An 18,276-nucleotide genomic window follows, 5' to 3' on the forward strand; every position below is an offset into this window, starting at 1 on the left:
GATCTGTAGTCTATGTGGACGGGCAAATGCAAGGTTAAAAGAGGCCGCCAACCTCTTAAAAAAAAAAAAAAAAAAAATACATAGTAAGAAATTTTTAATTTAGGACTGGAATTTTTAAGGCTTTTTACCACTATTATTATGTTACAGAAAATATAATTCTATAAAGAAATAAATTTAACCTGTGGTGTAAAACGTTATTTTACATTCTCAATAAATATAAACACTGTGAACTTTATTTCACGAATATTTTTGCATTTTTACTGAAAACGAACACACATGTGAAGAATTAGTGGGTTAATAGCTCTTGTGCAGCAACTCCGTAATTCAGCTCGAGATTTGTATAAAATATAAAATGTATCCCAAATTCTGTAAGAAGTATACTAAATTGTATCTTAGTTCTTATTTAGATTAACATAATTAGTTTTGCTACAATTGAGAGGCTTAAGACACGTGCTGAAGGGATAAGAGCCTGAAAACCAAATTAATCAGGAGTTTGCATAGTGTTTTCCACATTCAGATTATAAACCTGCTGAAGCACGATTCTGGCTGAATTATAGAAACCGAACATGACAAGCCCTGATTTTGTTTATCGTCGCACAAATGTTATTAAAAAAATATATATAATATTTTTCTTATTTGGATGGTCTTTATTCTCGCACATAGAATATTTCATTCTGCCGTTGTAAGATTACGAAATAATTTCATTGTCTGTACCGATGTTCCGAAGAATAGATAATATATCAGCCTTTAAATAACATGGCTTATTTTGAAAGAGTATTCAGATTAATGTATTTGAATTTGGCATCTGCGACTATTTTTCATTCTACTTTCTTGAAATTATTGGTTTCGTCATGACATTTCTTAACTGTCTGTTCTTTTCATTTCACAAAGCTATACAGCTATAAAGAAGGCATGATTTAACTAGGTATATGTAACCTTTAAAAAGATAAAGTTGATGAACTTTGGCATTTGCTAGTTGGCAACTGGATCCAGTAATTACATTTCTATATTTCATTTCAAAATTATTTACTAACATTTGATGCCTTATACTAAAGTTAGTTATCAACTAAAGTTAGTTAATGTTTCAATAACCATCATGTTTCGTAAGATTATTTTATAAAACTCGCCGTACATTTCTGACACAATAATGATACCATAGATGTTTATCATAACACTGTATAGTTTGACAATGGAAGAAGGAAGATTATTTATTATTAATTGACTTCTGAAAAACCACCCACTAGATAACCTTCAGTGTTGTAGCTTACGCATTCCTAATACTTGAAAAATGATTTTAGGCCGTAGCTATCATACAGCTGGGAAGATAACATTACTTCTAATGAATAATATTTGAAAACTCTGGATCTAAACTAGTTTTATCTTAAAAGTGCCTATTTAAAAGTAATTGACTCCTGCAAAACCACCCACTAGATAACCTCCAGTGTTGTAGCTTACGCATTCCTAGTACTGGAGAAAACTGATTTTAGTCTGTAGCTATCACGCAGATGGAAAGATAACAATATTTCTAATGAATAATATTTGAAAACTCTGGATCTAGACTGGTTTTATCTTAAAAGTTCCTATTTAAAAGTTTTAAATATTGCTGATTACCCAATTAGTTCATTCGTATGTTAGATGTCCATAAATTCAAAAAACTTTAAAATCCTGACAAATACGCTATACAAGATTATTTGACGATTAGCCTTGTAATGTTAAAGATCAATATACGTAGGTCTAATATTATTGAACTATTATATTATGTGATATAAAAAATCTAAAATACTATTTTATGCAGTATTTGCTGTCAACGTTACAAATTAATGTATCATTGAAGAGATTAACTAAAGATTTAAGGGTTTAATTCAAAATTGTGATCTTGGTAGTTTATGTTGTATTTTTTTTCGAAAGCAAACTTAATACAGCTGTAAACTATCAGTACCAGACCAAGCTATGAGAACGTAACGACTGTGAAATAAGTTGTTTTCCGTTGCTTCTTACAGACTCCGAGCGGAAAATTGAGTTTACTGATCAGTGATTTCATTTCTGAGGAATATTCACGCAATTGCGAGTTAGACTCTACTTTAAGCAACACACTCTTATAACTCTGCAATCACCTATCTCCAGATTTGTTACGTCTTGTATGTTGTTTGAACTGAACGAATCCGAACAGGTACTGAAATGTGTTTGAAGTGTTGCCTCTAAAGTATTTATTGTTTTTTTTTTATCTATCTGAATCAATAGTTTTATGGATCATACGTTTGAAACTTGAAATTTAACCTAAAATAATTTAGTTGTGTGAATTAAAAACAAAAATTACAAAGAACAAATTAAATCAACCAAACGAACTTAGGACTTATTTACTTGTTAAACCACCTAACCTAAAACGTGTTGTTTAGTATTTGAAAGACTAATTATATCTATGTTTTTTAGTAACTGTTGGTAAAATAAAATTTTTAATGCGAGCGCAAAGTGACTTTGCTTTTTTATTCGCACACTAGTTACACAAATGACTATTTTCGTCCATGCCGTTTTATGTTACATTTTTTTCAAGTATGATTACCCTAGCCTAGGGATATTCAAATCATTGGTTTATGAGGTCAGAAGATGGTGTGACATCATCGAATTACGTATTCATTCTCAGAGTAGAGGTAACGCATTAACAAAATTTAAGATTTGTATGTGCATTTTAAGTCAATTGAGGCCAAGGGTAATAACTATTAGTTTTTTAGTTCTATAACTGTATTGGTTCTGGTCTCCATTTTGACTACCGTATAATACATTTTCCCAATCATAATATGATCGATGAAAAATTACTCCCACTGAAAACAGCGAAAGACAACTTATGAAATAAACATATGGTATTAACAGCAATAAAACGAACAGCTACAAAAGTATTCTGCACTGCATAGTCCGTGAGTTAGAGTTTATTGATGCCAAATACCGTCACATGTGCTCCGAATTGTATTTGGATCCGAGTTTATGTACTTTATATGATCGTATTTACATTTGATTGCACTAAGTCTTGGTATTGGTGGTGATTTACTAAGCTTAAATTATTTAAACTTATGTAAATTTAATATAAACATTTATTACGCTGTGTTTATGATATGCAAAAGAGTTCTGGGATCAATTTCTGTCTTTCCAATATGATGAAAACATCTCCATTTAACTTTTTAAGAGGATGGAGTCATCTTGGGACCATATGCAGCATCTTATTTCAGCTGACGTACCAAATTAAATCAAATAGTATGGTGGTTTAATCGGATCAATATTGTGTATGCATATTCAATGACTTGTGCTTACGTTATGCTAGAGTGGATGGTCTGTTGCAGACCTATGTGCTCGAATGTTATTACATGTATTACAAATCAATCAGATGTAGGTCTATGGCTTGATACAATATGTACGTTGCTAAACACAGATATTACATTGATGTGGTAACCGAACTATTCAACTTCAAACGATAATATTTTATGTTGGTATTTAAACGTACTCTCGTCGTTATTGGTAAATGTAAAGGGTATTTAATTTTTACCACGTTTAAGAATCATTGTTTATCAGAGGTGGGTCTACGGCTTGATCACGGCGTGTGCATCGCAGCGAAAATCTACGTATACCTACTGTTGGAAAGATATGTTCCTGTGGATGTGCAGAATACCTTTGTATATTAAAATTGACTAAAAAAATAAGCTCAAAAATGAATTTAAAATGTAAAAAATAAAATGGGCCATTTGGGGTTGCCATGCTGGTGACGAAATAACAACGAAATATAAACAGAAAACCAAAACACATTGAAGAAATTCCAATCATCATACGTTTTATTTACTACACTACATTTTAAAAATGAATTTAAAATGTAAAAAATAAAATGGGCCATTTGGGGTTGCTATGCTGGTGACGAAATAACAACGAAATATAAACAGAAAACCAAAACACATTGAAGAAATTCCAATCATCATACGTTTTATTTACAACGTGAGGTAAAAATAGTTAAGCCTGTACATTACATATTTTTGGTTGAGTTTTACTGGACGACCTCTAGTTTATGTTAATCCTCTTCATCTTAAATCGCCACTTTTTGCATTCCTCTGCCTTTTGCAGATTTAAAAATTATTCATATTCAACTTATACACAAGCCATATTTATGATTATGATCATCTGTTTTCGGTTGCAGATTGTAGTGCCACAACCGGAAGGACCAGTTCTGAAGAACTAACCTAACCTCAACCAGTTGTGCAGCTAGCGTCTCTAGCGGACGCTGCAAACACTACACACGTGAGTTCTTGTATTTGTTTGTGTTTTTAAGGTCAGCGATGTTTTAAACTATACAGCTTTGTAGGATTATATCGAGGTACGTCATAAGCTTACTAGTAGTTTACATATTGTATTCATGTCTGGGATTTTCATAATGTACTTGACAACACAATTTTTCAAAAATAAATACAGAATTAAAAGTTAAATACACCATTTTTAATGTCTTTCAATAGTAAAGGAAATATAATATTCACTTGTATTAACATTGTTATTTCTAACGATCGCACATTTTAAAAATTATTCTCTAAAGCAAGACAACTAGTCATAACGGTGGGCTAATCCATGAACTACGGTTCATTTTAGTTAAAGATTGTTTGAATGAAAAAAGCTCTAAAAGAAAATTGAACGAAAAGAGAAACTACTGAAATTGAATCATGGAAGTTATATGCGTACCACAAAATTACCACAATGATGTCGTCATAGAATAATTAATCTAGAAAGATGAACAAGAGGGCAAGGCCAGCCAAAAAAGAATATGCAAATTTCAGACTTAACACTTTCGTTTACTTTAAACGATGTTTGTTCAACTGTTAACAATTGCTTCCCACTAGATAAAATTCATAATGTTTTGATAATTTCATTATCTGACCTCTAGGACACTGCAATTTACTCAGTATCCAACAAAAATTAAATAGCTTACACGCGATAGAGCATCAGAACGTTTTCTGAACCACAATCACTCAGTTTATGTCACTGGAAAACTCGGATATGAATGAAAGCCTAAGTAGTTAAACAGGGTGTATATTCTTACGACGTTGTTAAAGAGCAAAAATGGTTTATGGTCCGTAAATGTTGTAAATGGCTTGGTTTCTGCAAATGACGAAATGCTGTACTACTTCATACACACGTTCATTGTAGTAAGCGGGCCACTAAAGTGTATTTAAGTAAAATGTATTCATATTTTGTCCACATAAGGTCACAGTAAAACTATATCATAATCAACATTAACATCACTTGGTTCAATTTAAAATTATAGTCCAAACAAAATTCATAAAAAATGTCTTTCTAAAAAACATTGATATACTATTTTTAAATGAATACCATGAATGGTTCGTCGAAACCTCAAACTATCAAGTTGAACTATTACCAAAAGGGCATTGCTTAAATATAAGGTCAAACGACATAATTGTTGGTTTGTCGTGCAGTCTAAGCAGATACCCGTAATCATGAAGCAGTCCGAGGCCACCTCGACCCACTGTGGTCCTAGGTCAAGGTCAATGGCCTATCTCATATCTCATCTTGGCTCTCGCTGGATACGAGATATGCACGAGAGTCCAGGTCTGAAATGGCTGCCACAAAATTATTTACTGATAGTTGTATGCTACCACCATAAAATTAAGACTTGTATTGTGAGTTTGACATTTCCGTTTAACAGTCTCCCATGTCTACTTCAATACCTACTTTACTTTTACTTGAAATGGTGACCATACGAAGGTATTTTAAGTCAAGTATGTATGAGATGAGTGTAGTATGAGTGGCGTGATCTTGTACTCTTGTTACTAAGGCCGACATGTTCCATAGACAAGACTAATTAATTTACAATGAAAATTAAATTAAAAATAAAATATTTATTCACATTATTTCTATACATCAACATGTTGTAGAGCATTTTTACCAAGCAAAGATATAATTGGTTGAATTCTAACTACGATCCACCTCAGACTTCAACCATCCCATGATAACACTCTTATCTCGATCCTTACTGTGCACAACAACTTGTTAATTGGAGATCATAAGTGTGTAACCCAAAACCTAATTGCTTATATCTGAAGAGCTTTGCCATTTAATGCTAATATTAACATTCCCCCCTAGGTATTAACCACATTTCATGTTCCATGCTTTTGTATAGATTCCTAATATTAGTGATATTTGGATAAAAATACACACCAATTCATACGTTAAAATCACGATTTTTTGATTTGATTTTTTATTTTTGGTTTAAGAAAAATAAGTTTCTTTTGTTTTTTTACACACTAACAAAAATATTATATTCGAAGGTGACCCCCACTAGGTACAACATTATAATGATTGTAAACATAATTACGCCTTGTTAAAAAAAAAAAAACTATCTTGACAGAGCTAATATATTTAGCCTAAATACTAATTTGTAGTTTATTTTAAAATAAGAAACTACTTCATTAATCAGAACAATTTTACAGCATCTAAGTAACCTGTGCAAACCATGCTGACATCGTTAGAGTATAAAAGTTGTAAACTCTTACAGTTGGCATGTCTAACCTACAGTATCTAAATTGTGAAAAGATTCAGTCGATAAAGATTAGACCACATGTTCCTTTTGGGAAGTAAGTACCCAAAATATTCTACTAGGCTTAACGGATTTTAACTATACAGTTTAGGCTATAGTTCATTCATGATCTAAGGGATTTGAACCTGCTTCCCCATAACCAAAGTACCAAACTCTGAACTGTATACTAAACGGGTCACTGAAGTCTCTACTGAGATATTGTGTTACCTTTTATTACAAAGGAATTAAAAATAATATAGTATGCGTTGTAAATCAATCTAAAAGAACCAAATTTATAAATGGCCTATTCAAACAATTTACACACACAACAGCACTGCGCATTTCTGACCAAGGAATTGTTATACACAAAATCATCACTAAAAGGAAATCCGCTTCAATCAAATGTATCTCAAAGTTTGAGTATACACCGTCCCTTCAACTGACGTAATAATGTTTGATAAAGTACGGTATGTTAAACCATTAAATATAGTTGTAGACACAAATTAACACCTACGGCGTTACAAGAGTTCACAACTAGTGTAGCTAAATACTGAGCGTGCAGTCTGGTGGTTTACGAGAACAATTTCCGAAGGTGATCGTAAAATACAGAACATTACTGCCCAAGTCAACTCCTCCTCATCTCTAGACTGTATTATCTGAGCTGCAGGGTTGGACTGTATTGATAACATTATTGATGTATTACTGTAGATACGCTGCACTGTATGTATCTTTCGTAGGAGTTTTCGTACGCAAAAATTTGACTCTCAAAAAAATTTCTTCGAAATTTCTTCACTCAAAGAAATTTCGTAGGAGTTTAGGACTATGCAGTGTATACACTGCATAGTCGTAATGCTGTCATTTATACAGTGGGTAAATTAAGTCTTGAAACAAATCTGAATTTTTTTAAACCAAAATAGACATATTCTGTTTGTAGCATTGGTTCTTAACAAAGGTTTCAAAATGGTTACAAAAAAAGATTGTTTAACCCCCCTAACAGGGTAGGGGGTAGGGAGTGACTATTTTTTTCAAATAGCAATCCCTATTGAGTGACCCCTTACTTTGAGGGCTTGTCATTGTGTTTAATTTGACAAACTTGATGATAAAAAATATTTTTGATTAAAAAAGTTACGGAATCTTTGTTAACAATCGTCGCCACAAACAGAATATTTCTATCTATTTCGGTTAACAAAATACTGATTTGTTTCAAGACTTAATTTACACACTGTATAGATCTACTAGATTAATAGTCCTCATATTCTTGTCGAAGGGCTTTTACCACAGTTAATGATAATTTTAAACTTCTGGAAAAAGTTTTGTTTGAACGATTGTGGCTTTTTAAATTTCAAGCTCTTTAGAGTTTGCTCATCATTAAGAATTTTAAGAAGTAAACGAGATCCCTAAGCTAACAATTAGAGAATCAACCCATGCCTGCTTCGCTGGCTTTTTTAATGACAAGGCCCCACCATCCTTCATAAAAAATAGAACGCTCACTTAAAAACTGTAACCATAAATTATTTTATCTTTTGTTACATTGAATCGTGAATTAAAATAGGCTATTCTTACGCTTTCGTCTAAATTCTTATGTGCAATCCGATATACGGTAATAAACTATTCTTAAAAAAGGTTGAGAACTGAACAACATAAAAACACACATTTAAAAGTTAAATTTGAGCAAACCACTATTTAAATGATGGTTTGTACGAGTACAAAAATAATTATACCATGTAGACTTAGATAAATCACTAATCAATCCAGGAAAGGGTGTTGTCTAACGTTAAGGGATTTTTCAAAGATGTTTTTTGTCCTCTAGAATTGTTTTAAGCTTATGATACAGTGGTTCATTGGTTAGGGGTTAACTTAGACAACAACTACCTGTATTGTTGCCAGAACGATACAGTTATCCCAAGCTAATGTTAACGTTAGTTTTATGAATAAGTTCTTACTCAATATATTTTTACCAAGACAGATTCGTCCTCGAGATAGAGTTGTCCTCTAGATAATCTTTGTGACAAGTCCTCTTGTATAAACATTAAAAGTACGCGACAAGCCCATTAGGTGCCCAACTGGTTGTGTTGAGGTCATTAGACCAGTAGTCGGTCGTCCGCGGGCCAGTTCACATGAGGTGCTCGTGTGTGCAACAGTGTATCACTGTGAACCAAGCGTTGTCGCGTGACTTGATACTGCGTTGGACATATTTCATCTTTCACGATCTCACTCGGTCTCAACTTTGTGGTGTAATTGATGGCTTTACTCAAATAAGACGTTTTTGGTTGTGAAATAAAAATATAATAAAAATACTTGTTGTTATGTAAAAATTTGGTTTAATGAGGTGTGACGACAAATAGGTTATGTTTATAGTCCATGCTTCACAAATGGTGCTCTAAAAGCTAAACTACTATATGAGGATTTTCTCATATTCATTTCATCCAGTTATCATCATCCAGGTACAATCAGTGGTAAGTTCCAGCGACCTAATTACTTACATACTATGACGAGATTTTTTACTGTAAAGATATTGAAGAATTTTCAAACCCAAATATAGACCTATACTACCACAGATGATAATGTAGCTTAGGTGTTTGTACTCCAGCACTTAATGACTGATGTTAAGATATATAAAAAAAATATTCCAATTTAAAAAACCGTCTCGTCAATTTGAACCTTGCATAACATTTCCCAAGGCAAAACACAACAAACATGTATACAAAATCCTAAAAGACAACTTATTTATACAGAATTAAAATGAATTACCACCCAAGTAGGGAACAACAACACAAACAATGTTTGTTTATTTTGACCCATCGTACGGTGCCTTATTAAAACTCTCCATGACTCGCCTGGCTATATTTGGGGTTATAAACAAACGTATTGTTGCCAGTGATTTGTCAGTCATCGAAGTTAATCTTCTTTTGAATGAATGGTGTAGTGCCAAGTCTTAGGTTACCACTTATGGACATGATGAAACTAGGCGAGGTCATAATCTGCTCTAGCCTAGACATGCGTGTCATTAGGTTAGTCCAACAATGCACTGTTAGGAGCCAACAATTGTATTTATTCAGTGGAAAAGCCATGAGGATATACGATCGCCAATTTAATTCCAGAACACTAAAAATTCAGTTTCAAGCAAGACATTTTTTTTTTATTTAAAATTATACGAATTATTTTTTTTGCTTATACATTTTTTACCTCCCATCTAAATTAACCTTTTCGCAACTCGAGTCTACGCACAGGCCCTGCCTATGTAGACTTTTTCCATGTTATAGAAGGAATTTTTTTTGCACTTTTTCGCTTTTTTTACGGAATATAATTTTTGTTTTGTTATCTAGTTAGTAATGTTTGCTGTATTATATTACAAAAATACAATGTACTTATATGTATATATTTTTATGGGAAATAAAATGTTATTTAATGTTACTTCATGTTCATGTTCATGTTCATGTCAAAATAAATAATATCCATCATGGATAAATAATATCCATGATATCGATTTCAAATAGTTTAAAATGCAAAACAATGTATGCGCTGAAGTTGTACATAATATTGTATTTGAACTCTAATATAAACAAAAATACAAATACTACTCAAAGCATAAATCTAACTAATTAATTATTGGAACAATAAAACCCTGAGGTTACAGAACCTGTGCGGGAAATAAACATTTTTAGTAATTTGCACAACTGGTTTACTGTCTATATTGTTATTGTTAATTTTTATTGTGCATGTGATATGTTTAACATACTGAAGAATTTTTTTTAAATTAGTTTGAGACAGCTGCTAGAAAGATTAATTTCATGGAAAAATTTATTTTGTATTGGACATAGACTTGAGGTTTTGTCTCTAGGATTTAGTTATTTTAAAATACAACGTACAGTAAAAACATAATTTAATCAAGTATTTTAATGCTTTGCATTCATCAATAACTTTGTGTTCTCACAAGTGATAAAGTAGTACTACAAACTAAACTAACGAACCATACAGATCAACGAAAAACTATTTATAATCTACTTCAACGATTACTTTATCTTAATCAGAGACAGAGGTGTTTTTTTATATGTTTAGATCTACCCAGACAATATTTGGTTTGTTTAACATAAATTTCATATGATTGGAAAACGTAATGCTAAAAATAATTTCTAAGGTAATTGAGCATTTTAACCAATTGATTTACTTTAACTTGAAATAAAAAGAGTTTTCAATTAACAATAATTTAGGCCTACAAATAATGACCGACGTAATAAAATACATAGTACTGTAACATAAAATATTGCATGTACAAAGAAAACTTGTAAAAAAAATTATCTTGGTCTCAAAATACTTTTAACCTTAATAGTTTTATCATGTGCATAACATAATTATAATTATAAATGTTTTATTTTCGTGTATTCTAAGTCCTCTTATTTCCAACTGTTTTAATTCCTTTGAATATTCGGGTAACTAAAAAATAGTGAAGTTTGTACCATAAAACAAAGCATGGAGATTGAATATTTGCAGTTGCATTATAATATTTACAACCCAACCAACCGTGCTTGCATGATTACTTTTCTCCTTGCTGAAATATGCAACATGCTATCACTGTTTGTTTTGATTGATTACAACTACAACTATGTAATCTCTATTTTGTTTACGGAATTAGTCTTTTTGTGAAACTGCGAGAGATATTTGGCGCTTCAAGGTTGTTTAATAAAGAGTATAATTGTTGACTTTATACACACTAGTGTTTATATAGTCAATGGTACTGTTGGGGGCGTAATGGGTGAAAATGAAAATAATTAATAACTCGAAGGACCAGAACTAATTAATAGTTCAAGAGAAAAATAATTAAATTAGAGAAAATGGCGAATCTGCAATTTGAAGGGCACTGAGGTCCCGAGATGGAATAAAATGTCTTGTGAGGGGCAAATGAGATTAGTTTTAGAGTCTAATTAAAACACACACAAAACTTTAAGGTTGTACCTTGAGTCCAATTATCCAAAGGTGGAGAGTATGGCAGCTGCGTCGTCTATGGTGGAGCGATGGCGGATGGCGGAGTCCTTAGACCGAGTGCTTCTGTTTTGTAGAATTTTGGAGAACGCAACGCACCCAAGTTCATAATCACAAAGAGCTCACTAATACGCGGAAGTCGCGGTGAAAACGTACGGAAAGTCTAGAAGTAATACACGGACGCGCACACACTGTCTTGGGGTTTGAAGAGTCTGAAAGCACTAGATCACAATTTAAGTAATTTAATCACAAACAAAAGGGGGGAATTAAAATGTATATATAGTTAAATGTACTATAGAGGAGAGGGAGGCCAGATATAATTAATCTATAGCCTAAAAATACGTTTAAGAGAGGTAAAATGGGCAATTAATGTCCCGAGATACGAGAAACGGAATACACCGTGAGTTATGGACGCCGACCGTGGACAGACAGACCCCGATCGCCGGCTTCACTTAGAAAAATGCAATTGCGGTTTAGAGGGGTCTAGGAATTCGATGGCCAATAGGAAATGCGATTGAAGCAAACACGGCGTCAGGTGATTCATGGGTATGTAGTACAGGAAAATAGGCCTTACTGTGGCGGGAAATTCGAGCAGGCTTAGCAATCTCATTTGAATATTGAAAGCGGGAGTCTATTTACAATAAATTGTTACTGAGACTAAATAATATTACAATAAATGTGGTGATTTATATACACATTAGCATGATTAATTAACCAGTGACTTAATTAACATAATGATTAATTTCTAAATACTCTAAAAATATGAATACCGAACATTCAGGCCCCCTTGAAGCATTACAGCTTCAACAGACAATTAATTAAAAAACACAAGAGCAAACGTAAACCACACTTAAATCTAATATGTACATAGAGTAGGTTTCTTGGACTTAGTCTTCATTGCATGGCAGAGGGAAGACCTTGTGAACAGGCCGTGTGAAAGTCCCAGAAGCTGTCTTCACTGTGACGACTCGAACTGTTCCATCAGCGCCAGGGTGAGTGGAGACGATGCGTCCAAGAGGCCAGGTGAGTGGAGGTGAATTGGAGTGAATGAGCACCAAGTCTCCGGTCTTCAAATTCTCATGAGGGGTGGTCCACTTGGATCGCTACTGGAGGGAGTGGAGATATTCAAGCTGCCAACGCCTCCAGATACGCTGGTGAAAAGCCTGGACAAGCTGCCACTGACGAAGACGATTGAAGGGCACTTCAGACAGTTGAGGTTCCGGCAGGGCAACTAATGGAGCTCCGATGAGGAAATGTCCAGGGGTCAGCACAGAAATTTCGGAAGGGTCTGAACTAAGAGCTGTAAGAGGGCGCGAGTTTAGCATTGCCTCTACTTGAATGGACAAAGTTTGAAATTGGGTTAAAGTTAAAATGGTTTCACCAATTACCCGTTTCAGATGGTATTTTGCACTTTTAACGGCACTTTCCCATAAGCCACCTTGATGAGGTGCAGAGGGGGGGTTGAAATGGAAGTTAATTCCTTTGGGGGTGGTGAAATGAACAATTTTGTCCTGCGAATCAGGTGTAAGGATGGTTTCACGGATTACCTTGCGTAATTCCGAGTTTGCACCAACAAAGTTGGTTCCGCAGTCAGAATACAGATCGGAACAGAGTCCGCGTCTCGACACAAAACGTGTGAGAGCGGCAATGAAGCCTGAGGTGGTAAGATCGGTGACTACCTCTATATGAATAGCTTTGGTAGCCATGCAAATAAAAATACACAAATAGACCTTAATCTGTCTAAGAGCTTTGAGACTGCAAACGCGAACACTAAATGGTCCGGCGTAATCTACGCCTGTAGATGAGAATGGACGAGTAGGATTGACCCGATGAGCAGGTAAATCACCCATTAGAGGGATTTTGTTTCGTGGTTTATTTTTAAAGCACACAAGACACTTAAATATGCGCGAGCGGATAACGCTCCTGGCCGATAGAATCCACACTTTTCGGGCGAGTAGTGATTGAGTTAGTTGCGGACCTGAGTGCAAGTGTACCTGGTGGTAAAAGTCTATAAGCAAATTCACTACAGTATGAGACTTGGGTAGAACAATAGGTGACGTATGTCATGAGCAAGCGAACAATGTGACAATCGGCCACCGACGCGTATGAGACCATTAGGGTCGAGGAAGGGGGTGAGTTTCTGTAATTGTGCAGAACATATTGAGCCTTTGTTCAATAATTTAATATCCGCACTGAAATGGAGTTTTTGCACTAGTTTAAAAATTGTCACTTCCGCTAGATTTAATTCACTGAGTTTTAAGTGTCCAGAGAGTTTGTTTTTAGACCTGGAATAGTTTATGAATCGTAGTACATAAGCTAGCACACGGGTTAGTTTCAACCAAGATGAATATTTAGACAATAAGCCATTCCGAAGGGGCGACTGTTGCACTAAGTACACTAAGAGGAGTTTCTTTAATTTCGTCCGTGGGAGTGAGTTCAGCCGGCGAAAAACATGAGGGGGGCCAGTTGGCCGCAGGGAGCTGTAACCATGGTGGGCCAGTCCACCATAAGGGATGGTCAATGAGAGATGAGGCTAGAATTCCTCGTGAGGCACAATCAGCGGGGTTTTCCGTCCCTTTTATGTGCCGCCACTGATAACTGGGAATGATTTCTTGCACTTGGGCTACACGATTAGCCACAAAGGTCTTTAGTCTGTATGGAGGGGTTTGTAGCCAAGTAAGAACTACAGATGAGTCACTCCACAATACAGTGGTATTCGTAGTAAGAGAGTTAAATTGTTTTTCACAATAATGCACTAGTTTTGATAAGAGGTGAGCTGCACACAATTCCAAGCGGGGTAAAGTTACCTTTTTTAACGGGGCAACACGAGTCTTAGACAATATTTGTTTCACAATGACTGTTTTGTCACTAAATTCACACCGGAAATACACTACCGCGGCATAACCGCATTCCGATGCATCACAGAAACCGTGAAGCTCGATATCAGAGGAGTGAGCGAGCGGAAATGCTCGGGGGATCTTAATTTGACCGAGGTGGTCTTTAGTGTTACTAGTGAACACATGCCACTTATGTGCGAGATCAGAAGGGAGAGGGTCGTCCCAATCAAGACCTTGAGTCCATAGTAATTGCATGAAGCATTTTGCTACCATGATTAATGGGGACAAAAATCCACAGGGGTCATATAGTTTGGCAATAAAGCTGAGCACGGAGCGCTTAGTCAGCTTTTCAGACGGGGGGTTGAAAGCGTAACAGAAACAGTCTTCTTCAGGAGACCAATGGAGACCTAGGATGGAGTACTGGGGAAGCTGAGCGTCTTGCAGGAAACTTAGAGTCTCTAGATGTTCCGAAGGAAATTTTTCTAGAAGAGCAGAGGAGTTGGAGGCCCACTTGCGAAGTTCAAAGCCACCACGATGTAGAAGTTGGATAAGTTGGTCCTGTAGTTCAAGAGCAGCCTCAACGGAGTCAGCACCCGTGATAATGTCGTCCACGTAGGTGTGATGACGTAGAGAGTGAGAAGCCTGAGGGAAGGCATCACCTTCGTCTTCCGCTAACTGCATTAAAGTTTTAATAGCAAGGTAGGGGGAGCTGTTCATGCCGTAGGTGACGGTAGTAAGTTGAAACGTAGAGATTTCCTTTGAAGGGTCGTCACGCCACAGAATCAGTTGAAACTTTTGATCGTCAGGGTGCACTTGTATTTGGCGGTACATTTGCCGAATGTCACATGAAAACACAATTTTATGAGAGCGGAAGTTCAAAATTACGTCACAAATGTCAGTTTGTAATTTACGTCCTGTCAAAAGAATATCGTTTAAGGAGTGACCGGAACTGGTTTTGCTACTGGCGTCAAACACTGTCCTTAAATTGGTCGTGCTAGAGTCCTTCAGTACCCCATGATGAGGTAGGAAGTAGTGTGGGTGTATGTCTTCAACAAAATCTAGTTTTGTCATATGGCCGAGAGTTTGATATTCAGACATGAACGTCTTATACAAGTGTGAAAAATGGGGTTGAGCTTTAAATTTCTGCTCAATAGACAACAAGCGCTTTTCAGCAATGGGCCTAGATTGGCCTAGAATGGAGGGGTCCGTCTTGAACGGAAGTCGCACAACATAACGACCTGATTGATCACGAGAGTGTGATTTTTTATAGTATTCATCACAAAGAAGCTCTTCCTGTGACTTAACCTGGAAGTGAGGGGGTTCCTCCTGTTGCCAAAAACGTTGCAGGGAAGAGTGTAGTGAATTATCACTAACAAAGAGAAGAGAGATCGCAAAACCTGACACGGGTTCCGAGTTAGTTGCACAGGGAGCTTTACCCATCAGAATAAAGCCAAGATGAGTACCTATCACATGAGGCATGTGCGTGCCGAGGGAGTAACTTTCATGAGTCCAGAGGAGGGGTAGCAGAGAACTACCTATAAGCACGTCAATGCCACCAGGCAAGTGAAAAGTAGGATCAGCTAGAACATAGGGCTTGATTTTTGTTAGCACTTCCGGTGATATAGGGGAGCGAGGTAAGTCGACGGAAATCTTATCAAGAATATGGAATTGATGGTCAGTGGCTATTACTCGACCTGAGAGAGTTTCAAGATTCAAGTAAGTTGACCCTTTAGTACAGGAAGCCATTTGAGAAAGACCAGATATTTTGAGTTGAGAAGACTGGCGTTTTATATTCAGGAGATTCGCAGCGCGTTCTGAGAGCAGATCACACATACTGCCAGTATCTAGTAGAGCACGAAACACATGAGAGATACCCTGAGGGGAAGTCAACTTGACCAAGGCGGTGCCGAGTAATACAGTATAATTACCCGAAGTCGTACATGAGTTATTTTGGGCAGAATAATTGCTTACATCCGCGACAGTGGCGGAGATAGAGGCTTGTGAATTAACATCACCAGTCTGAGTGTGAGATGGACCTGAAGTGGTCGGGGAAGTTCTTTGACCTTGAGGTCGAAAAGACATCTGAGATGTTTGATTATTATCACCAAGGTGTAAGAGAGAGTGGTGTCGCTGTTTACATGTGCGACAAGTGAACTGAGAGCGGCATTCTTTGGAGCTATGGTCACCCAAGCAAGAAAAACAACGATTATGTTTTTTAACAATGGCGTGTCGCTCTCGAGGAGATTTATTTTGAAATACGTCACAAGTGTAAACTTTGTGATCATTTTTGTTACAAACAAAACATTTGTTATAGACAGGACTATTTTTAGTCTGAGAGCTATGAGAGGGGGGAGCATTAGATCTCGAAGTAGCTACCATGGCTAGGCCTACGTCAGACCGGAAATGCACCTTTTTTGGTATGGTTTTGTGAGGTGAAGGTTGAACGCTTCTGTGGGCCGATGACATGTTATGTATGTTAGCATCTTCTGTCTGCGAACATTCTTGGTTAAGAAATTTTATTATTTCACCAATTTCTGGTAATGAATGAGTAACTGGATCTTCGGTTTGACTGGAACGGAACGATTCAAGTTTTTTACGTAGTTCCTGGTCCATTTTACGCAAAAGGAGTGCGGACAATAGGGGGTTGTTGTCACTAACGTCACAATTTAATGCCTTAAGAGCTTGTGTGTGTTCCGTAAACAGGTTTACAAATTGGCGCAAACCTTTGAGTGAAGTTGCCGTAATGTTTGGCAGGTCCAACAATTGGTTAAGATGCAATGATTGCAATCTTCGATTGTTGTGATATCTGTCACGTAACAATTCATAGGCGACTAGATAATTAGGAGCGGTGAGATTTAAACTCCTTATTAAATTGAGAGGCTCTCCATTTAAGACAGAGAGTAAGTACTGGAATTTCATAACAGAGGATAATGAAGCATTACGGTGGATTGCAGTGTCAAAAAGATTGATAAAACTTGTCCACGTTAATGGATCGCCAGAGAATTTTTTTAAGTCCAGTTTAGGTAATCGTACTTGTGAGCTTGGATGAGTTTCTGAAACAGAAAACGATTCACTGAACGCGGAAGGGGGTTTTGGTGGTTCTGAGGGAACCAGGGTTTCAATCGTAGCTTGAATGTGAGAGAACATGTCTTCAATAGCATCTTGATCATTGGAAAGAGTCTTATCATCGATCCCTTCATCTTCCAGAACGAAGGCACGTTGAAGGTTATTTTCAAATTCACTGCGTTTCTTTTTTATTTCCAACGCGTAAGCGGATAATTTCTTAAGTTGTAATGGTGTTAGAGGGTCGATTTGAGTTGATAATTCATCTACTGTAGCCTTAAGTTTTTCAAAACGTGATTTAATCAGCGCCGTAGAACGGGTGTAGATTGCGGACTTAAAATCAGATGCTTTAGGAGGCATTGTGAAGTGTTCACTTGAAAGTATTCACACGAAAATGGAAGTTGTGGGTACACAAAAGGCTTGTAGCTAGGCCTATGAATTGTATTAGCTTAACAATGTAGTAATTAATTGTCCGCTGAATAATATAGAGATAAAATATTATAAATATCTAAAACATATATCCACCTACTTTGTAGCTTAATTGAGGCAAATAGTGAAAAACACTAAGTTATCAACACGTTAAATAGCAATAAAATATTTTTAAATGAGTGTGGCAGGTTTAATTCGATTTTCAAACCATAAATCAACAATTGAGCTTAGTTGAAAATATTCAAGTACGGTAATAATAATGCACAATAAAACAAGAGATATGATAGAACAAATGAATGAGTCACATGAAAGTTCACCGTTATTTACAAAAATAATAAATGGATCTAAATAAGTTTAATGAGAGTAGGCCTCATTAATGAAACAGTGTAGAATAATCCTTAGTAAACA

At 35.8% G+C, this 18,276-nt stretch overlaps 2 protein-coding genes across 2 annotated transcripts in view; one reads left to right on the top strand and one right to left on the bottom strand.

Moving 5' to 3' along the window:
* Positions 1–18,276, top strand: part of LOC129002853 (gonadotropin-releasing hormone receptor) — a 125,656-nt gene that overhangs the window by 26,798 nt on the left and 80,582 nt on the right. Inside the window, exon 2 of the mRNA XM_054430947.1 lies at positions 4,175–4,275. The gene's annotated coding sequence lies outside the window, so the exon portion shown is untranslated. The remainder of the gene's footprint in view (positions 1–4,174; positions 4,276–18,276) is intronic.
* On the bottom strand, positions 13,506–15,207 carry LOC129003572 (uncharacterized). The gene is made up of 2 exons (XM_054431869.1): positions 14,434–15,207; positions 13,506–13,547 (listed from the first exon to the last, which is right to left on the bottom strand). The coding sequence occupies exons 1-2, from the start codon at positions 15,205–15,207 to the stop codon at positions 13,506–13,508; spliced, it is 816 nt and encodes a 271-aa protein (XP_054287844.1).

The sequence above is a fragment of the Macrosteles quadrilineatus genome, unplaced genomic scaffold (assembly GCF_028750875.1).
Source record: "Macrosteles quadrilineatus isolate MER2022 unplaced genomic scaffold, UCM_ALF_1.0 Scaffold_9__3_contigs__length_116548681, whole genome shotgun sequence".
In the NCBI taxonomy this organism is placed as follows: domain Eukaryota; kingdom Metazoa; phylum Arthropoda; class Insecta; order Hemiptera; family Cicadellidae; genus Macrosteles; species Macrosteles quadrilineatus.